Here is a 23,575-nt window from a genome sequence, read left to right as displayed (position 1 = left end):
GTTGTTAAAAAAATAAAATAAAAATAACTTTAAGCACGTTTTCATTCAGTTTTTTTAATGAAATGTCAAAAATATAAAAACAGAAGTGCATTTTATAACTGTGTATGATAGATAAACCGACGTCATAGTTAATCCTTTTCGTTCATTAGTTACCATGTACATCAAGAAAAGGCACAGCAGTTATAAATGCCTTAAGAAGTCCGTGAGGACGCCTGAAAATAGTGAACCGAAATAAAAAGCGATTGTTTATTGCCCAAAGAAAGCTGAGAATCAAGGAAATTGCCCCAACGACTGGTTCTGAAGTAATGTGTATAGCACTTATACGCATTTTTTAAAAAATTGCATTGTAGATTTAGCCAGTGGCGTAGCAGGAAATCGAAGGGCATTTCTATAAAATAACGCTACTCTGTGTTATATTTTATCGTCGACCATCTGGCGATGCTGTTATTCCTCCAGTGACGGTGACAGTACTTTAGAAAAGACTGTATTTTCCTTATAGTACTCTATTTCCTAAGTATATCGTGATCTGATCCAGGAGTCTTCAATGAAAGTAAAAATGGGCCGTCTACAATGCAGGGTCTGCACTCCTCCAGTATTGAAGTAGGCTTATTTTTGTGTATAGGAGTTTCGTGTATAGTCCTGAAATCGATGTTCGTCAAAACCAGCTTGCGCCATTTTTATATAAATACCAATTCTGACGAAATTTTCACTGCAAATCCAGTATTTTTAAACATTAAACTCATTGATAATATTACTTTCTGTTTTTCTCCTTCTTGTATTGAAAGAAACAAAAACAAAGAAAAAAAAATCTTTGTGATAATTCTTGACTTCTTCCAACTTCAGATATTACTACAAAAGCCAGGTTCTGTTACCGGTTTTTGGAAGAAGGCTGGTTTACAAGTTTGGACCAAATGCAACAGGATGGAGACCACAGTAAAAGTAGAGGTTGAGAATTCCATGCCAGACAACTTTAAACCAATAAATAAAAATAAAAAATAAATAAAAAAATAGTAACGAAAACCAACTGATCTTATCATTGTGAAACAGGACCAAAAGGGGTGCCTTGGTTATGGCACCTTGATGGAGGGAGAGTTCATAGACAGGTTGTGTACAGAAATCTTATTGTTACAGAAGTATTGTTATTTGTTCTCACTTTGTTGTATAATGATAAAGAGATTATTAATTGCAAATTATTTTAAACTATCTCCTAGTTGTATATCAATGCGTGATGAATTATAGAATATATGATTAAAATATATCGGTTGTAACTGTCATTTGAAAATGTATCTTGGCCGTCCCCGTGTCAGAAATGCCTATGTATATATTGTCTCGAGGTTATATATATAAATAATGAAGGTATTTCGTGAATGGTATTTAAATTTTGCATTCCTAATTGCTCACAGATTTTTTTTTTTTCCTAATTAGCCTTTGTAGCGTGAAGTAGTGACTGAGTTGATGTGGACGCTGTCCTGTTGAAAAATGGGACCAATGTGGTCTTTTTTGGGAATACATTCGGTCTTGAGACGCAACGATAAACTCCTCTGTCTAATCCTTCTTCTTCCCTCTCTTCTACAACCAGAAAAAACCGACCTGAGCACACACACACACGACATGCGTCCATAAATAATTTCTAATAGGTCAGTGACAGACGAACTGCGCTTATAAGCGCCACCTATTTTCCGAATTATATGAAACGTTGGTTAACAGGGCATTATGGGTATCTTCAACTTTTTTTTTTTTTTTTTTTTTTTGTATAGGCTAGTAGTAAACTTGACAAAGGTGTGGTAATGCGAAGATTCGTTGTATGTGTGCGCTAAAAAGTCTTTAATTATATAAACGAGTCTAGTCTCATTTAAAAGTATATAGACAGACTCGATCTGTAATGTAAATAGAATTACATTAAAGATATAAAATATATTTGTTTATGCAATGCAACTTTAAGCACATCCAGGCCTGCAAAAAAACTCACCTTCTCAGCTGTCATGAACTGTGACGTCATCCATTTCTCATATTGGTGCTTGGCCATTACCGGTTTTTTTTTGTTTGTTTTCTTCCTCTGTAGAATCTTTGACTGATCTCTTCAGAAAAACAGCGCGTTGTATATTTTTTGTACATACACATATATATGTATACATGAGATGCAATATTTTCTTTCTGGTTAAAGCTATCCCAACTTACTTTTGAAATTATCAAGTGCCTTTTTCCGCAATAAATGTCATAAAGTTCTTCATAATTGAACCTCATCAATCAAGTCAATAGATTAAATTTCCGTGCCAAAGTTTCTATAAACATTATAATCACAAACTACAAAATCATTCAACTTGTTCTCTATTTGCCTCCCCTCCTCAAGAAGTGACACTGCCCATCCTAAAAATTCTCTGACTTTTTCTCTTATCTATCTTCAGTTCTTTTAAAAATACAATTTTGTTTTTACTAATGTTTAGCGCGAATATCGGAGCTCTTCTGTTGGGATGGTTTACAGAAGTTATTCGTGTGATAAGAGAGGATTACAGGCAATAAATTGTCTTTTCCTAAGAAGGGAATGGTAGGCGATAGTCATATCATTATTATCACTGTGATAATCATTAAGAAACTATTTTCCTCTCTTGAAATATTACATCTTCTTTTATTTGTTTCCCTTTTATTATTTCTTATTTTTTTCTAAATTAGATAAAGTCATTTAACTCAGAAACAGATTACAATATGTTTCTAGAGAAGCGACACCTACTTTCCAAATTATATGAAATTTGTTAATATAAAAAATAATAAAAATATATTTAAAATTATAACAAAAATTAAATAAACGAACATATATATTGTTATTTAATTAATGCTCATAATGTATTTTTTTAATCAAAAAGTTTCCTAGAATTTTGTCATTGCTTTAAAATGATGGAATTTTGTTTAATTTCTAAATTTTGAATCGAATTATTTTCTAACGAGTCCGTGACAGACAAACTGTTGGTTTAAGCGCCACCTACTTTCAAAAATATATGAAGTTTGTTAATATAAAAAAATAATAACCATATATCTAAAATTATAACATAAATTAAATAAATGAACAAGTATTGTTATTTAATTAATACTCATGGTGTATTTTTTAATCAAAAAGTTCCCGAAAATGTCACTATCGTTTTAAAATTATGGGATTTGATTAATTTATAAATTTTAAGCTGAATCATTTTCGAAGTAACAGTCAGTGACAAACTGTATAAGCGCCACCTACTTTCCAAATTATATGAAATTTGTTAATATAAAAAATAATAATCATATACTAAAATTATAACGAAAATTAAATAAATGAACATGTATTGTTATTTAATTAATTCGCATGGTGTATTTTTTTAATCAAAAAAGTCTCCTAGAATTTCGCCATCCCTTTAAAATTATAGGATTTGTTTAATTTATAAATTTTGAGTTGAATCATTTTCGAAGTAACCAGTCAGTGAAAGACAAACTGTTTTTATAAGCGCCACCTACTTTCCATATACGAAATTTGTTAATATAAAAAATAATAATTATATATCTAAAATTATAACAAACATTAAATAAATGAACATGTGTTGTTATTTAAATACTACGCATAGTGTATTTTTTTAATCAAAATTTTCCTAGAATTTCGCATCTCTTTAAAATTATGGGATTTAATTTATAAATTTTATTTTTGCATACCGCAAAAATAATATAATGCTTACCAGTTGTAAAGTATTATATCAATTGATTACTTCTTATATAATTTGGAATTAATTCATTGATATTATACATCTGTTATAAGCAGGATCGTGCAATGGTTTCCTGGGCAGAGTGTATGGTTGGTGTGGGGAGGTTCTCTTTCTGTCGTTATAGTTATATCGTTTAAGAAATGTTTTAGGGCCCCTCCTTTTTTTGTCTGGGCCCGGATGACTGCATCCAGCGCTCCTCCCCTTTTGCACGGCCCTCGTTTAAGTAACAAATAGTCATGCAGTAAAAAAAAATGTGGCCTTCGTATTGATTCATTTAATTGAGTAATAAATCTAAAGTGTTCTCCTTTTATAAGATTCATTTCTTTCGGCTTAGAAATTGTAATTTATTAAACAATCAGGTGGTGTCTAAACATTTTATATGAGCTTATTGTGTTATTTCTTGTACATTATAATCAGGGGTCTACCTAAAGACTAGGGGGAATAAATTGAGCTGTAACTTGAAATGGATTTTTGTCATTTTTTTGAATTTTAAATTAACACCACATCTAAATTTGAAAAGCATATTTTTATCAATTATTTCCCCTTCCCGAAATAGAATTTTTGCATACACTCCTGATTATAATTATTAATCCAGTATTGTATCATTTTAATTCTCTACTGAAAGCGCTTTTTATTCTTATTAAAAAAAACAAAAAAACTTCATAGAGATAAGAGTAAATTGAAACTTGAACAGCACCATCACCAGAATGTTAGTATATTATTTTTTGAGCTGAAATCAATATGTACAGTTACCTATGATTTTTATTAGATAATAATGGTAAATAAAGTCTTTGGTGCTACTGTGAATCATCCTAAAAAATGTGCCTTGCTTCATGACGATGCCTTGTTAAAGATTCGTATCTTAACATAAATAAAATAAAATATTTTCTTACCAAAATTAAAAATAAGAGGATGTTCGAATATCCTTTTAATTATTGAATTAGTAATTCTCAAGGGATATAGCTTTTCAATATACTATAAGAAGATTGTCGAAATATATTTTTTCATTCCAAATAGGTGTTGTATACATCGTTTTAATTGACGACTGAATGTGGTGATGTTAGTTGTTGACTAAATTAAGGGCCAGTGTTTTGGTTCCTTTTTTGTGTGCACATTACAACGCCAGTTAAAGTCCACCTGTAAATAGTTTCATGGTTTTTAACCATAATTTGCTCATTTCATCTATATGTTTTATTATCTGGATAGAGTGAAATAAAAATATATTTCAGATTCAAAGACTGTTGTTTTTCTTATTTATAGGGATAATTATCGTCTAATTCCTGGAGTTATCAGCAAAAATAACACCACTAGGTATAGCCGAAGTTTAAACAGTTTAATGTCTACTCATTACCAAGAACTCTAAACATTGAAATATATTTAACTTTATTACCCTCTGTTTCTTCAGTATGATTATTAATTTACGTTATTTAAAAAAATGATAATAAAATTTTCACATAGTCAGTGACAAAATAAAGTATATCGAAATATAACTGGATATTTTAGTAGACACAGAGATGTCAAACCAATTAAGAAAACCGGTCTCGTTTTGGATGAGGTGTTTAGTTAGCCTAACAAGAGCCTCACGCTTATCTGCTGTTGGCCTTCCCAACTAATGGTCTGTAGAATGTTTTCCAACCCTCAGAATGGTTATGAAATATGTGTCGTCTAACCTCCTGGAAAATATATGGAACGTATAATTCACTATTAAGAATTTTCTGTTGCACTCATTCTCTTTTTTATGTTGATGAATAATATACGTATTAATATTTCGTTATAATTTATTTTGGAACCTACTGTATAATATGCTAAGACAGCTTCAATCACAAGACAAATACACCAGCAGAAGAATATAGTGTTTCAGTTAAACGGTAATGAATTTAATGTTAAAATCAGTCTAGTATTACTGTTTGATTTTAAATGTCTACATTTGAATTTTGCCTAATCAACTGCTTTTTTTTTTCTAAATGGGAAAGTTGTTCCCCGTCCTCAGATTAGCCTAAAACCGATATCATTATATTTCTTAAATGAATGTAAATTTTTTATTTGAAGAAATAATAATAACACAACGATTGGAGCATGAGTATATACTACACAACCTGTTCCCTAACAGAGTTTAGCTCAGCTAAACGCACGTATTGAGGAGCGAATATTACATAAAACCGTTTCCCCCACCCCGAAATAAAATCAGTTTACGTTCATTTCAGAAGTACACCAGTGGTATTTGTAGACAAAACCGAAGACAGAACAATTTTCCCATTGAATCTCTTAATATGACTTATATGTTACTCATATTACTAACCCTTGCGCACAAATATTCACTAGAACCTATCAGATTTGCAATCAGTGTTGTTTAGGGGAGGGGAAGGCGGCTCAAGCTTCGGTATATTGAACATTGGAACCTTGGACTACGATGAAACCCTCTTAAGGCTACTATAAAGATAAGATATCTTAAAGAAGGAGATGTTATTATTATGATTTCTTTTTTCAGAATGAATTTTGTGCCCCGGACGACAATCTCATTATAGTAATCATTTGTTTCCGTTTTAGCCACGTTGAACAAGCACAATTAAACATTAGCATTACGCAAACAGAGGTACCAAAACGTTAAAAGAAATTCTTGTGCATTAGTAATCGTTTCGCAACAAAAGATTTCAAAATTAAACGGCTGCGTGCATGACCAAGTGAATACGAAAAAGGGCGAGTAGGATAAGCTGGAAAATAAAAGAGCTTAGATAGTTTTATGCCTACTTAAAGTACGAATAAGTGAATGATAGAACTAGGAAAATCATACAAATGAATGATTTTCCTATTTCTAGGCTTATAAACCAAAATTGGTATTAAAAAATAAAAGAAAACGTTATTTTATGTAATGGCATACTTGTCTCATTCTTAACAAGTTGCCTCAGTACTTGTACTACAAATAAATAGCATCTTCCAATCTCGGGAGTCATTCACAAATTATATAATGAGAAATTTTTAATTTTTGAACTTCCTTCCTCACAGCAAAAACTGACTTCCCTTTCTGATTATTACGAAAGAATTATCGTAAATTCCAGATTTTGTTTTTTTTTTATATAATATTAAGTAACATAAGTACCATCCGCTCCATCCTTATGTTACGAAATTTGTGAATGGTCTCTCAACCAGGAAATGCTGCTTATTTGAAGTAATACAATACCAAGGCGACTCGTTATAGTTTCCTCGCTATTGCTGATTTTTGTTAGCACAAATATGATAAAAACTGCCAAACAACATTATTTTGCTAATAATGTTGTTTGGCAGTATTTAGAAAAGAAAATATGGGCTCTGGTAATCCAAGTTTACAAATGTTATAAATCTACCAAATTCTTCCTTCTTCTTGGATTTCTCTGTTGTGTCAACGGTTATCCTCGACTTAACTGTTTTTTTTTTTATGTTTTAATTTTGTTCCTCCACTCTTTTTTGTCCTCCCAGTCCCCACTCTTCAATTTCTTCTTTTCCATAGCCATCCTCACTCCCTCCATCCATGTGCTTCTAGGTCTTCCTCTCTTTTTCCTTCTAGGTGGTATTGATCCGATTGCTTTTTTAGGTAGCCTCTCTCTCCCCATGCTTATAACACAATCCATACCATTCCAATCTTTTCTCTTCTATTCTGTCTTTGATGTTTTTTTTTGAGCGTCCATTGCTTTTCTTATATCTTCATTCGTGACTCTTTCTAATTTAGCTGATATTCTCCAAAAATTCATCTCGACAGCTGTCTCATCTATCGACATCTCTTGGGCCACCCAAACCTGGCAGATCTATAGGGAGGAGCTAGATAGACAGAGAGAGAGGTCCTGGCCCTCCAGGTTGGGGGTTGGGCTAGCTCTCCATCCATCGTAAAAACGTCGCAATTCTAAAAGCCCTAACAAAGACAAAGCCAAACACGGATTTTGAATATTGGATGTTGGAATGTACAGGATTTAAATACAAGCCAAGACGTACCATATTAATTTCATAAATACAATAGAACCCTATTAAGTTTTCCAAGGGACTGTAGGTTTAGAACGTCTTACGAGGGGAAAATGACCTAAGGGTAGGAAATATTAACTACACAAATAAAAATGAAAAGATACACAAGTTAAAGATGGTTTTTAAGTACTATTTCAGAATTTATAAATATTTTACTCTGCCTGTGGGAAACATTTTAAACTAAGGATTTCTAATTGCTTAACATTCTGTTCATTGAACTCATTACCAAATACTCAGTTGGAAGGATGAACTCCTTTGGAGTTCATTCTTTCAACTGAGTATTTGGTAATGAGTTTAATGAAAATTCACTAATCGAACAAGTTAGTGCGTATTTATTTTTGGCAGATACCACCACCCCAATTCTGGGTGGTGGTATCCACCAAATTTTAAATAAAATAACTTGGACATAAAACTAAGCAGTAGAATGGAACATTAGTTTTCCATTTAAACAACAGTTTTTCTTCATACACCTATAAATTCACTTAGACCAACTACTTTAATCATACTGTCCCAGAACTTTTGGTGTTATCGGTGCTGTAGGATATTGCTGCAGGTTAAAAAAAAAAAAAAGGTTCCGCCAATCTTCCTTGAAATTATTCAGACTATCGACTCCTGCAACATGAGATAGAACAATTATCTGAAGACAAATTCTGCATGCCAATCCTGCAACCATCCCTCTTTAATTTGAACTTATGCTCCTTCATCTGGTGTCCACCAGCACTGAGCTTACTTAATCCATTGAAAGCCTTAAACATCTAATTGGGATCTTCTCGCTGGTATCCAGTCTCCAGACGCTGCAATTTTCAGAACTGAAGCCTTTCTGGTAAGAGCATCCCTTTGTTCCCCTCACTAATATCCTTGAATTTCTCTGCATCTGTTCCACCTGATCTACATTCTTCTTGAAATGAGTCTTTCAAACCTGTATGCAATATTCAAGATAGGGCTTACTATTGCCGTATATGACAGCACAAGCATCTTATCCTTGCTAGCAAAATTCCTGTATATCATTGACAAAACCTCCCATGAGTCGTCCCGGATGTCTGTCTGCACCACTCAGAGAACTTCATATCTAACTGCACAATAATCTCTGAATGTGGAACTGCACATTCAGTTGGTATGTTATTCTTAGTTACTAGTCCCATACTTAGTAACATGCGTTTAACAATGTTAAACTTCAATTGCCACTTCAAAGCCCATATTTTGAAATTTTCTAGAACTTGTTGCAACAGTATATCTTGATTACGATCATCAACCACTCTTCGTATCATCTGCAATTATTTACGATTTCTCGATAATTTTTTACGATTTTCCTCAGTGTAACGTACAATGTAATGTAATTTTTTTCCTAATAAAATTATCATTATTTTTGTTCTTATATTATTTCTCCCTGATGGGAATTCCACCCAGGGACGGATACTGCTCCAAGTGCATAGGATGATTGTTATGTCTGATGTTACTGTCGACCCAGGAACTCTTTGACAATCTGTCCACAGTCCTGAACTACAGATGTTCAGGATTTCGATTTCCTGGAGTTCCTTATTATTATTATTGTTGCTCTTATATTATTTCTCCCTGATTGGGGGATTCCACTCCGTGACGAGTACTGCTACCAAGTACATAGGATGGTTGTGATTTCTGGTGTTACTGTTGGTCGAGGAACTCTCTAACTATTCTACAGGTGTTCAGGATTGCGACTTTCTGGAGTTCCTTGTAGGTGTTCTCTGTGAGACTATTGCTGCTAGGCTGCTATGGCACCATACCGGTGGTTGACACGATGATCGGGATGGTCGTTACTTCTTGCATATGCCACATCTCCTTGACCTATGTCTCAGATTCGTGTACTTCCTAATTTTTTCCTCATGGGTTTTTTGGACATTGCTAGTGTTGGGCCGCTCTCTCCAGAATTGTAAAATTATTGCTTTCGCTGATGATGTGATAATTGTGGTCTCGAGCAGTTATTGTGCAGTGTTAGAGGTGAATGCAAAGCGGATTTTATCTTACCTTTCCACCTCATTGGCTAACAAACTTAAAATTAATCCAGTGAAAACAAATATGATGCTTTTTAAATCCAAGTTAGATCTCATGTGGCTTCCCCAAACCAAACGTTTTGGCAAGCGGCTCCCAGTATTCACTCAGGCTAAACTCTTTAGGGTGATTATTGACCACCATAAGTCCTCCTTCTATACTCATCTGATTCATATAAGTACTGAAATCAAAAGAATTCACAGGATTAATTATTAGAATTTCCAGGGGGGGGGGGTAATGAAGTCTCTCTAGGCAGTCACTCTTTCTTTATTATAATGTTTTCCTACCTGTAGTCACATACATGGCAAGAACTTGATTTCACTGGGCCACCCATTCCAAAATTAAGTTAAAACTGAGTTCCATCCAGTGGAGCATGTTCCTCTATATTCTCAGAGTCTGTAAAACAGTTTCCACGGCTGCAGTGCAAGTTATTGCGCGGTCCCTCCCTTTGGATCTGTTTGTCATCTATCGTGGCCTCTGCTTTCGGCACAAAAAAACAAATACAGTATCTTGCCGTCGTGGGTGGCCCAGTTGGTAGAAACGCCGTACTCCCCCTCCCCCCACCGGGTGGAAAACATCTGGGTTCGAATCCCGTTGATGACGAGAGGAATTTTTATGGGCCTTTTTCACAACGTGGCTGAGTTAGTCCGTCTCAGGCAAGGGTAGAATGTTTTTCTCCCTGAAATTCGGGTTTTTCATCCAGTAAACAGAAAATCCATCACAGAACACGCAATTTACAGACAAATATACGAAGCAATAGTCACTAATGCTCCTAAAACCCAATAACAACAAGGAAATTCCTGCCACTGTGACCTTTTCTAAATAAAAAAAAAAATCTAAATAAGTGTTGGCTAAATTATGAACTCTTTTAAAATCCGGTACTCATTAACTAAAAAAAAAACCAAACTATTATATTTGTCACCAGAATAATTAAATTCATCTGCCGTGTTTTGCCTTATGTCTGTTAATTGCGTGTGTTCTCTGGTCGATTTGTATGTTTGCTAGACGAAAAACTCCAGTTTTCTGGAGAAAAAACCTTGCTATCTATGGCTGAGACCGACAAACTCAGCCACGGAGTGAAAAAGCCCATTAAAGTTTCTCGAATCATCGATGGGATTCGAACCCGGGCCTTTTCCACCCGGTGTGGGGAGGACGGTGACAATACCACTGTGCTACCGTGCACAGACTGGTGCTCATTAAGTGTAAAATGTGTTTAGAGTAAAACGGCACCCGGGGTTTCCCCAATCTCCGTGTAGTTTACATTGTGGGTGAACCAGTTGACTGGAAAAGAGAGATTTAAAAGTGTATGGATACTGAACATGTGTGGTGTTGTGTACCGCTGTTCTTCTGGTCGTTTAGCCGCCAGACCTCTACTGAGGCTCGACGTTGCCCCACTTTCGCCCGTGGAGGCAGACCAGCTACCCACTAGTATATAGTTCACTCTGGTAGGTCCTGCCACGGTAGGACCTACCAGATGTTCACTCTGGTAGGTCCTAAGTGGCTAGGACCTTAAAAAAAAATTATGATCGCGTACGCGTCGCGGAAGCCTAAGACTCCGACTCATTCTTGCAGCTAGGAGAAGTCCAAAATATTCGGCGAAATTAATTTAGATTGGTGACTATATTGTGTGGGGCGTGTTCACGTTGCTATCAGATAGAGTGGGTAGAAGGCTGAAGACTGTGGGGGGGGGAATAGATAGAAATATGGAGCCGAAAGGGAAGGCAACTCCAGTTTATAGTGGGACATGCCCATGCCCCACCAGAAGGGAAAAAGGGGTCGCAGAAGGGGGAGTAGACAGCAAAACCGTTTCCTCCTCCCTCCGCCGGGAGAGGGAAAAATAGTAGGCCAGACAATGGGACTGGCCCAGATTGCCAATAGGGCGTGGATGCAAGAGGCTGCAGGCCAGGTGCCAAGGCAACAGGGTTGTGCCATCCAGGAGCCCAGGAGGTCCAGCGAGGATGTTTCCATCCAAGGTTGTGGTCTAGGTTTGGTAGTGATTTATGTAAGTTTTGGTTAGGTATTCACTCATGGGACACAAGTCCCGTCCGTTGGTCGTTGTTCAATGGGTTTGTTCTCGTCGGTCGTGACTCTGTCCATAGAGCGGCAAGTAGGAAATCCGGACAATCAGCCAGGATTTGGGTGTAGGTCCGATTGCGGTCCATGCAGGTGATGTCATTCGTTGTTTCAGTTCTCTCATGGGATCAATGTCCCGTCCATGGATCAATATTTAGAAGTGAGGTTTAATCACAGCTGATTGGTGCAACTTTCTCTTGGTGCATCAGGTTGTAGTAAAATTCGAGGTGGTCTCCGACTCATTCTTGCAGCATATGTTTTTAGGTTTTGTTAGGGCTTATTGCGCTTCTGTTCGCTCAGTTTGTAGGTTACCACTAAGTCAGTTTCAGTATGTATGCTGTTTTGTTCTGGTTGTTCTGTGTTTGGTGGCATAGGTAGAGTCTCTCGTCTTGGAAATAAGCACTGTGCAAAGTTAGTGAGGGCATTGTAGATTGCCTCGTCTTCTAGTAGCTAGTGATCTTGGTTTTCAGGGTTGAAGCGGACTCGTGTGATGAAGTGACCCCGAAGATCATACAATTCACACTCGTGCAGCAGGTGGTTCCAAATTTCAAGGGAGCCACACACACGCACATGCTGGGTTCTCACATGTCCAGTGAGAAGGTAGGTGACATGGAGACAAGGGCAGAGCCATGACGGATATTTTGGGTATACTCGTTGCAAGTTTGGGAGGAACCTTCGGGTGACGTCTCCTTTGTCAGACATCGTCCAGCGTTGTTGCCATATTGATGTTAAGTAGTGTGGTCCTGGAAGGTTGTGGCTTTGCCACGTCTGAGTTGCTGAAGCATGCCGGTGCGAGTCACCTCAAGATCAAGGAAGGAGAGCACCCGTGATCGCTTGTAGTGCATGGGTTGAGACTGTCTTGGATGCTCGGGTGAGGGTATGTGATTGCTGGGATAATGGCTGCTTTATAAAGGATCGTAAGGGTGCGCCTTTTTTGGCCCCAGTCGCGACTTGTGACTCTGGCAAGCATGGCAGAGTATTTTTTCATCTTAGCCTGTATATATTTTAGGTGTGGGGTGAAAGATAGATTACGGTCCAGGATAACTCACAGGTAATTTAGTTCTGTGGCTAGCTTAATTGTTCTATTGTTGATTCTTATTTGCGGCGGTCTAGTTGAGGTTAGGTAGCCCTTAAGTAAGATATACTATGAACTCCTTCCACAGTTTGATCCTGAAATATGGATGGACTTTATTGCAAGAGTTCAGCAAAACCACCATGAGCCCAGTGATATTTCCATGTCTGATGATGATGTGCCCAGATGTGCACTTGAAACCATCGAATTTACAAGACAAGACCTTTTATCTGCGATTAATAAGTTGCCTGCAACTGGTACAGCGGGAATCGACAAAGTACCACAATTTATCATTAAATGTTTGAACCCATATCTAAGTGATCCCCTCCTAATAATTTTTAATAGCATATTAAAAGGAGAATTTTCTCCTCCAATATGGAATTTGTATTCTGTTAGGCCACTCCCAAAAGCTTCCCAGCCAACTGAAGCCAGGTACTTTAGACCCATCTCTCGTTCCTCGTGTCTATTGAAATTGCTTGAAAAAACAGTACTGAAAACGCTTACCACGCACATTCTCCCTCACAGGCCTCAGCAAATTAAAAATTAAATAAATTTTCTGTTTATACTCCGGGACGACCAAACGGTCAGAGGAGTTCACAAGATAGATAGAATACAAGAAAAAGCACCGTATTCAGTAGTCACCGGCTTGAACACCGGTCCCTCACGGCACGTGTACTTATGCACGCGCGCGCCTGACAACTAGGCTACAGCGGCCTTATTCTTTGCAAAAACCGATCAACAGTTAGTAACCTGATTACGACTACCAATGCCATTCCTTGGATCGTTAGAGGAGAAAGAAGAAATGGCAATCACATATCTTGATCAGCAAGCTGCGTTCCATAGTGTTCACATCCCAGACTTGCTCAAACTCCTTCGAAATTACTACCACATCACAGGCCCAGTATTGAAGTTTCTGACATCCCTTCTTCGGAACAGAATCATTCAAAAGCACATAGGAAAGGAAAGGTAGACTAGACAAATACAAGCAGGCGTTCCACAAGGAGGAGTCCTGTCTGGAATTCTTTTCACAGCTATCATCTACCTGCTAATACACAATAGAACAGATATGATATCATATGCAGATGATTTAAAAATCTTCACAAAAATAAATTCGACCGATGAAGCAAAATATACAACAGTAACCATCAACAAGACCTTATCCGAAGTACAGCAGTACCTCACGAATTTTGACCTGCAAATGAACCCTGAGAAATCTGCCATCATGGTATTCTCACTTAAACCTATACCAACCATAATTCATCCTGCGATTGACGGAGTCCCGTTCCCCTGCGTTGAAAAGCAAAGAGATCTGGATGTAATCTTCGACAGAAAATTACGATTCCATCATCATATAGAAGAACTCTGTGCTAAATTCAACAAGAAACGGTGGGTTGCCAAGTACCACTTACTACACATTCACAACATAAACCTGATAAAAATGTATATCAGGATGATGATTTTCGGAGGTGTCCTGTATGGAGTGGAGTTGTGGGGCTCAGCTGCAGACACCACAATTAAACCATTAAAAGCCGCCGAATACTGGCTCCTGAAGTGGGCAACCTGGAAGTGTCATCTCCCGCCACAGCAGCGCACAACACCGAGGGCTAAAGCACTGAATTTAACCAGGTTTTCAGCATTAATGCACGAGAGAAGACTCATCTTCACCGTAAAAATGATTGCCGGGAGAGTCTCAGCACCCAACTTCGAGGCTACATTTTAATAATCGGTTCCGCCCTTATCAGAAGCTCCATCTGGTTCAATCCCTGGATGCGGACTTGTTTAAAATTATAGATGATAAAAAATTTAGACGGGTCATCCTAGATCTGCACGTCGTCTCCACAACTACCAACTGATTCAGATCGTTCTGGCTGGGCAAGAAACTCTCATAAACCGGACTCGAGGAAAATATCTTTTGTTATCACAATTTGTATTATTTTTGTTATTTTGTATTAGTTTTCCTTCCAAGTCAATGTTATCTGCTATAAGAACTTTTTTTATATATATATAATCTGCCTATAATTAATCTTTATAATCCCGGCGAGGTTATCTCTGCCGTTTGTTAACGCCTGGCAGCATGATGCTGTGAAGGGTATTGTAGGGTCGTGGTACCTGCGTGTACCGCTGAACTTTACAATAATCTTATTTATGGATTTGGTCTTGGTGGCCGATATGGTGAGTCGATGCCTTTCCGTCCATTCTCGCAGTGTGGTTACTGCTGCATTCACGAGAGTTTCTAGTTGGGCTCTTGAATCTGCAGTAAGGGCTAGGGACAGGTCGTCTGCATAGGCCATACCTGTACGCCCCCTAAGTCGAGGGAGAGGAACTCGTCCAGTACATAGTTCCACAGGAGAGGTCCTAAGACAGAGCCCTGTGGGCAGCCTCGGTGTATTTGTCCGTTAACCTTGCAATAGGGGGGGGGGTCTGTACCAGGACCCGTCGGTTGGTCAAATAGCTTCTTACGCAATCACAGAGGTTTGTCGGCAGTTGGGCAGCCCTGAGTCTTGCGAGGACGCTCGGCCACCGAAGTGCGTCGAACGCTCCCACAAAGTCAATAGAGATGAGGAGAAAATATTTTTGTCGGCAGCTCTCCGCTATGTTAAGTATGGATTCCAGTGCGTCGACAGTGGAATTTCTGGCTTAAATCCAAATTGTTTGTTTGCTGTTAAGCTTGCAGTGGTGTAGTGCACTTCAATGCTCTGTCTGAGCAGCTGCTCCAGTACTTTGCTGAGCACAGACAGTAGGGCAATTGGTCGATAGAAGTCCGGTTTATGCTGTGGTTTCGATGGATTTTTTAGGATCAATTTGATGTTTGCCACTTTCTAGTCCAGAGGTAAACAGCCTGAATGGAGACAGTGGTTGTAAATGTCCAGGAGCAGGTCTGGGATGTACTCAGCCACTTTCCTAACCAGCTCTGGCTCAAGCATATCTAGCCCTGGGGTTTTCCTATTTCTTATCTTGATTATGGCAGTTTGTAGTTCTGGGTGGGTAAAGGGCTCCTCCGTTCTGGGAGATTTGTATATTTCATTGGCCTGGCATAGCAGTTGCTGTTCAGGGGTGTTGTTTCCTTCGATTGTTTTGAAAGTGGTGTCTAGTATGTTATTAACTGTGTCATGCCAGTTGTTGGTCATGACACCTTGTGTGGTTACGGTGGAAGGGATTACCTCCCCCCTAGGCAGCTTGTTTGTGGTTATCCGGTAGATAATGCTCCAGGGGGCCAGAGTTGCCGACAGTAGAGACCAAATGCTCCCAGGACAGCTTTTTCCACTGCCTGATCATCGCAGTATAGGTGTTCTTGGCCTCCCTGTACTGTTGCCTGAGAGTATCCGTCTCAGGGGGGTGGCCAGGTCCGTCTGGCTCTTTGAAAGGCGCGTCTCTTCTGGTTTATTGCTCTTCTAAGCTGGTCGAGCTCTTGCGACCACCACTGGACAACTTCAGGCTGGGAGGTCCTCCTCCTGATTGATTGATTAGCTGCGTTGACTATGGCATTGGTTACAGCGCATTGATATTGGTCAGGGGTCTGTTTCTGCAGCTGGTTGGATGACAAGTTGTGTGCGCTTCTGATGATCGCCTCTTTGAATTTATCCCAGTCTGCTTTATTGACAGCATGTCTTTCCTGCTTGTAGCTGATTATCTGGATTCGATGGAGTGACCTATGTATAGTTAAGGTGATGGACCTGCAGTCGGAAGTAGTCCAATTCTGTTGCACCATCCAATCGTCGAGGTGACCAGCTAGACACCTAGTGGCCATGGTGGCATCCAGGGTGGCCTCTTAGAATGTCGAACTAAATGTGAGAAGAATGTTGGCACAATTGATCACGACAAAGCTAATGTTGGCTAGGAATTCCTCCATCTGCTGCCCGTTTATAGAGCCTCTACGCTCCTGGGTCTCGCTGTGCCACAGAGGTGAACGACAATTAATATTATTACTATATTACTATATTAGGGTTACCCGTAAATGATTACATTAACCCGTATTTGTGTCTGTAAATTGCGTGTGTTCTATGGTCCATTTGCCTGTTTTGCTGGATGAAAAAACCTCAGTTTCTGAGGGAAAAAAATCTTGCTATCTACGCCTGAGACCGACTAACTCTGCCACTGAGTGAAAAAAGCCCACTAAAGTTCCTCGCGTCATCGACGGGATTCGAACCCGAGCCTTTTCCACCCGGTGTGGGGAGGACGGTGACGATACCACTGTGCTACACACGCAGACATGAGGTGAACGACAGTTCATGTCAGCAGATATGAGGATCTTAGTTGCTGTTAGTTCAGTTTGCACTTTGTGTAGATAATGGATGTATGGGACGATGTCCGCCTCCAGACGACAGTACAAGGAGATGACGTAAAGTTCTCCTAGGGAACTAACGATGTGTGCACAAGATGCCCACTCGTGGCACAGGTGTGAAATCCTGGTGACGGTTATGTTCTGGTTTCTTACAACGACAGCAGCCCATGGGGTTGCTCCGTCCACCTGAATAATCTTATAGCTGAGTGGGTACCTCCGGACAGCCCAGGCGCAGATTTAGGTTTCTTGCAGCAGGAGGATGTCTAGGTTTTCTTCTTCAGCCTTTTGCCTTATCTGTCCCGCTACAGCAATTGCTTGTTGAGCGTTGAGTTAGAGGAATTTAATGCTAGTGGTGTTTTAACTTTTAGGCAGTCCCCATAATGAGTTCTTAATTGTTGGGCGCGTCTTGCTTTAATATATACCGGGCATTTGTTATCTCTGACTGAGTGTGTGTGGGGGAGTTTTTGCCACTTGCAGTTTGCACAGGCTCGGTCTCTTTCTTTATTTGGGCAGTTTGCGTAGTTGTGCCCCTTCTCAGCACAGTGCCCACAGATAGGCTCCTGCTGGACGCACGTGTGGGTGGTGTGGCCGAATCGGCAACACCGGAAGCACTTTGGGACGGCGATGTGTTTCCTGAAGCGGTGAGAGCTCCAGTTTATATATATTCTCTCTTGTTTTGTTATCACCCTTCATGCCTCGGGGGCCAGTCCGACCACCCAGTTTATTGAGCTGCCATTCCCGCTCTTGGTTTGGTGTTTAGGCGCCAGTAGACGCGTGGTCTCTGTCTGGTAGGTGTTGTTGGAGGTTTCTTGTGTATATCTCCTCGCAGATGGAAGTGGGGGTCAGATCCCTGTCTATGCCGAATATAACAATTGAGGGGCCTTTTTCTCTAGGCAGCTCAGCAGAGAGTCCTAGCCTCGGTATCTTGGCATTATTTATGATCAAGTTGGCATCGTCTTTTGTTTCCGTCTCGATTATTACCCCAGTGTTACGCGTTTTCCTGATATCTCTAATCTTGGCTGTTTTGAATTCTTGCGTCAGAGAGTCAATGACTTTCTTCTTTACCTCTTCGCTAGTTTTAAGAGTGTCAGTAGTGATTGGTTTAAGAACCACAAGATGTGATGTAGGGAGCAGCGTCTTCCTTGGTGTTGGTGGTGTTTCTGATAGCCATTGTTGTCGCAGGTTGATTCCTCAGCGCATCAGAATATGTCGGGGCGCGCTGTGGCATTTGACTAACCCTGCATTCCATATAGGCCTGTAGCTCGGTGGTTGCTCTCTCTCTTTGTCAAGGTGTTCATCATGTAGGATTGTCTCCATCTCGTGGAAGATTGTGACAATCTCAGATCTGAGTGCTGCTGACACTCTATTTGAGTTTTCTTTGAAAATGTTCTCAAGTGCGGTTTTGAGGAAGAGCGTCTTTTCATATATAGTACCCTCTAGTATGGCAGGGTCGAGGAGTGAGTCCTGCTGTTTGTCTTCTTTCGGGTCTTTTTGTGATGCGGCTATTTCTGGCTGTTCTTTAGTCTCTGTCTGGGAACGTGTTTCCCGCCCAAACTTGGGGATCAGCTGATTGCGATTTTTCTGCTTGGTGAGTTGGAATCCAGAACGGGGGTCCTCCTCTTCGTCATGGGGTTCCACAATAACAGGGTCGTCACTCTGGCCCTGGGGATCATTGTGTTTTCCTGTTCTTCCTTCCATTTCACGAAATTCCGATAACCGGTACAGTTCGGATTATCGGATGTATGGTAGGATAGGTCACTGAAAATGATGGCAAATGATGCCCACCACAAGTCCGTGGTTTAATTTGAAGGTACACAGTTGGTTATGGGAGTTTTGGGCTATCCCCTCTGTCTGTCAGCTGTGGGGGGTGGAAACACCTAGGTATGAAAGTGCTCCTAGAAAAACGGGGTTACTTCCTCTTATGGTTTTCGGAGGCGCTAATCACGCTGGTGAAATCGGTTTTACTCCAGGAACAATAATTAGAGAGATCTGTCTCTTCCATGGGATGTCTATGGAGGGGGGGGGGGAACACTGAGCACATGGTACATTTAGTTCCGCAAAGATAGAAGTAACACAAAAGGTGCTCATTAAGTATGGAATCTTCCTTTCGGATAACTGGACACGGCTCTCTCAATCAATAACTCCATCAACTTGGTTTGCATTACACAGATTTCTGTCGCTTTGGAAATACAGAAGACTGGAGTCATCTGCTGTTTAACTGTGCAATCTACGACGATCTTAGGATAACGCTCCGAAGTGACGTTCAATATTTCTCTCTCCTGGGCGCGAGGAGTTGCTCCTACAAAATAAAACCCCATGTTTGAGCTTTTCAGAACTTTTCCTCCGAGGTCTTTGCTCACAGAAAGAGAATCGACTGGAGTGGGGTACCAAAATAGTGCATTACACGCACGCGTGTGAGTGGGACATCAGTTTGCCTTTCAATTATCGTGGTGGCAAAATATGTACTTTCAGAGGACACTCAGGGATTATTTCTATGTAATGTTGGCTTGCCCATGAATTTATTTAAGCATAACGGTATCAAAATTAGCTATTTTTGCTTCTGTGGTTCGTATACAGAAAAATAGTCATTGGACTAATCTTAAAGGACATCAATATGACTTCTCAATTGTCCTGGATGGCAAAGCAAGTACTTATTGAAGATAAGTGTTGGGTAAGTTATTAACTTTGTTGAAGCATAAATGTGGTAAAACTAACTTTACTATTTTAATGGTTCGTGAATATAACAATTTAACTGATCTTATGATAAGTATATCTTTTATTCCACTCTCCCTTTCCTTTTTTTTTTTTTTTTTTATATAACCAGCACCAGCGGCTTTTTTTTCCATCTCTGGAGTGTGTCCCCAGAGGATCCTGGCCTATATTCTAGCAATGCCACGTTGGTCAGAGTCTCTTTTTGAGACAGTATACGTGCTGTACTGGGACTGGGCCACCTTCCCGTGGTGTAGACGAGTACTCAGAATCATCTCTCCTGGCGACTGATGCTTCTGGGTAGCCAAGTGGCCAGAACACAACAACAGAACATACACACTACTCACACACAAACTTACACCAATCACATTTATGGCCCTTTTACAGTGATTCCGTTCTTCACAGAGACACGAGGTGGACTTGAACAGACTTTCCAAGTGCCATGTGTATATGTGGACATATATACATGTCCACATTTACATGTTGGCTGTTGTCGCGATACTGGTACCTGCACATTTTGTCCCAACACTCATTCCACCTTCGAAGTTTGAATGATCTCGAAGCGGATCCATTCTCTCTCGCAGATGCTCACAATCTGATCGCCACCTGAGGAAATACAGTCTTATACGAGCCATTCCCGACTTTGAGCCTTCACCAGCGTCACAGATTAACCCATTCCTACCAAAGGGAGTGTTGCTAATGCAAAACCCACTCGGTATACAATAAATTCTGTAAAGTCCGGCAACAGCAACTTTTCATCTAGATTTAAACTGTATGGTTAATGCAATAGTCTTAATTCTCACAGCAGAAAAATTAAAAAAAATGTATTGCACTTCTTTCAAACAGTTGGCCTCACCAAAAGGTTAATCGGCCATTTATATAAAGGATGAGACTGCTAAAACAGCCTGTTTCAGGACTAACTGGTCTCTCATCAAATAGTAATTGACCTCTATGGCAACACGTAGACATTAAAACTATCATTTATATTGAAGTGTAGCCTAAATAGAATCATATTTTCTTATAGACGTGATGTATTATGAATAGAATATATTTTTCGCACTCGATTATGAGAGAGAAGAAATATCACATAATTTAAATCTTAATTTTTAAGCATCATTATCGCCACATTTCTGTTGAGAATCAACCCAACTTTTTTTTCGAGTCAGGCATCCAATTACAGTCGCACAATCTTGTTATGAAATACTTGTGGGTTAGAAAGACTGACATTACTAATAGTTCGGTTTTTAACCTTGAGAAGGTCAGTGAATATTTCCGTATTGGCAAAATGAAGGTCGGCAAGCAAGAAAGTCAACCACGCTAAGTTTCTACACACTGGAATTAGAAGCTCTTTCAGCCACATTAAGCTCACAGGGAGTCCACTGTACGTTCGAGATGAAACCGGTCTGATGATGATGGTGGTGGTAAATCCAACATTGCTCAATACCTCCCATAGTAAGACGAAGCAATTTATTGTATTATTATTACACCAACAGATGGATTTCCAAATATGTTGTCCAGTTTGTAATGAAAGTACAAAATACCTCAACTTTCGTAGTTTAAAAATGATCTCCAATTTCATTTCATAAGATCTATTTAATTACGCGCAACTGTGTCCATTGTAGGTCAAGGATACCTTGTATTTCTAGAATGTGCGCGCGCGCGCATGCGTTATAGAGTCGATTTAGGGCACCCCTTTTCAAACAATGAATAAACTCCTGGACTTTCCAATATATTATCTGTTTTAGAAATAGAATTTTGTAGCGTAACCACTTAAGAAGGCTCAAGGTTTCAAAAGAAGGAAGACTGTAGCATCAATCAATGATGTCTTAAAGAAAACATAACTGACAAGTATTGTACTCGTATAAGTCTATAAAGATTAATACACTGCAGAAACATTACGACAATAGATTAGTGAACTTTTCCAATAAATTTTACCTCAAAAGAGAAAAACACAACTTTAATGAGAGCCATTAGGAAATCCAAACCAAGGGTTTAAGGAAAACGGGTGAAAAATGAGACTATCAAAAACGAATAATCCACTTGTTGACGTCAGCCACATCTAGAGGGCTGAATCTTAATTCTTTCAAAATAACAAAAAAACAACCTCAGGCATTTCGAAACAAATGACATTGAACAGACCTAATGGCGTAGATTAAAATCAGTATTCTTCCTCGATGTCTGGGACAACTACCAAGTTATAAGAAGTATACGACAATTATAATTTATATTCTACGTCAATGATATTTTGTAAACAAATCCCTGATTCTTGCAAATATTTTCTGATTCAGGGGTGGCCAGCCTTAGCTTGCCACATGTGTTAGGAATGCATCGTGGGTCATCCAAGGGCGGATTCAGAAGCTACTGGAATCGATAGTTCAAAATTCGTTTAAAATTCAAGATATTGTTACCTTTTTTCAAGATAACAATATCTTGAAAACGTTCACCGTGTTCATCATCAATGTCCAAAGTTATTTAGGAAATATTCTAAAGAGAATGAAAGAAGTATATTTTTAGAGATGCACTGCAAACGAGAAACGCGAGAGTAAAACAGTACACGCGTTTCATTTAATTGTGGTTCTTTCCCACATGACTGCTAAATACGGTGCCGTTCTTGTATTTTCTCTGTTTTTTAAATTCCTCTGTTCCTAGGGCAGTGCCTGAGTATAAAAAAACGGAACTGTTTTTTTATACTCAGTTTTTTTACAGAACTGTAAAAGAATTAGGCAAGGTGGTGAGCGAAGGGTGCACCGCGTTGTACAGGTCCAACGGCAGGTCACTGTGGGACAGTTGACATCGCAATACAATATGACGGATGCAAGAACGTCCCAAATGACGATGCGCACGTGCTGGTTGGACATTGTAGGACTGAAACGTGTGTGTGTGTGCTGGTCGGATAAGTTCAAATATCTGGTGCAACACGCCGGTGTACGCCTTCTTGTGTGGCACAAGCAACACGAATTCATGGACCCATCATTCATGGTGTCCACTATCCAGGCAGGTGGCAGTGGTCGCTTAATAAAGGATATGTTTTGCTGGCGAGAACTAGGATTCCTGGTGCACATGGACCAACGTTTCTGGTGAGACCTACCGGCAGCTCTTAGGAGACCGTGTGCTCCTTGCCATGTTGCATTTTTTTCCTAGAGAGAAATGGAATCTTCCAAGACGATAATGCACCATGTCATCGGCCCCTCCCGTACTGTGCACGAGTGGTTCGAGGACCTCAGTGAAGATAATAGTTAAGTGAATTAACGTAGTCGTGTAATTTTTAAGAACGTTCAACCTCTAGCTGAAAGCAAATTTCACATAGCTCTCCTGCAGCCATCCTTCCACAATTTAAATTTTCGCCACCTTTCGTGTGTTGTCTGAGCAAGAATAAAAGGATGCCACGAACATTTAGCTTAATTGAGAAATAAGAGTGTTAAGAAAAAATACAGGTTACGCATTCGAAGTCAATATTTACTTGTTGTTTTGTTTTTCAATAATTGATAAAGCTCACTGTCACCTTGGTTATTTCTTCTTACTGAGGGTTTCAAGGGCAAAAGTTCGCCTGGGCAAATCACGAAAACACTACAGCTTCTCAAATAACAAACATGACGAAATATGAAGCATTAATCAAAACATTTTCAGGAAAAGTAATGGGCACTCACTTTTCCTCTGTGAGCATTAACCGATGTTAGAAATAGAAACACACAATTTGGATTA

At 39.3% G+C, this 23,575-nt stretch overlaps 1 protein-coding gene across 1 annotated transcript in view; it reads left to right on the top strand.

Annotated features, from left to right (window-relative positions):
- The window catches only part of LOC150082143 (ETS homologous factor-like), a 99,243-nt gene extending 94,856 nt beyond the window's left edge, over positions 1 to 4,387 (top strand). The window contains exon 9 of the mRNA XM_090379129.1: positions 844 to 4,387. Coding sequence (XP_090235255.1) covers positions 844 to 937 — 94 coding nt within the window. The 3' untranslated portion in view covers positions 938 to 4,387. The remainder of the gene's footprint in view (positions 1 to 843) is intronic.
- Positions 4,388 to 23,575: the final 19,188 nt, after the last annotated feature.

The sequence above is a fragment of the Mastigoproctus giganteus genome, chromosome 8, assembly GCF_048544385.1.
Source record: "Mastigoproctus giganteus isolate SK-2022 chromosome 8, ASM4854438v1, whole genome shotgun sequence".
Lineage (NCBI taxonomy): Eukaryota > Metazoa > Arthropoda > Arachnida > Uropygi > Thelyphonidae > Mastigoproctus > Mastigoproctus giganteus.
The sequence above is the reverse complement of the archived record's forward strand: the minus strand, read 5'-3'. Positions and strand labels throughout refer to the sequence as shown.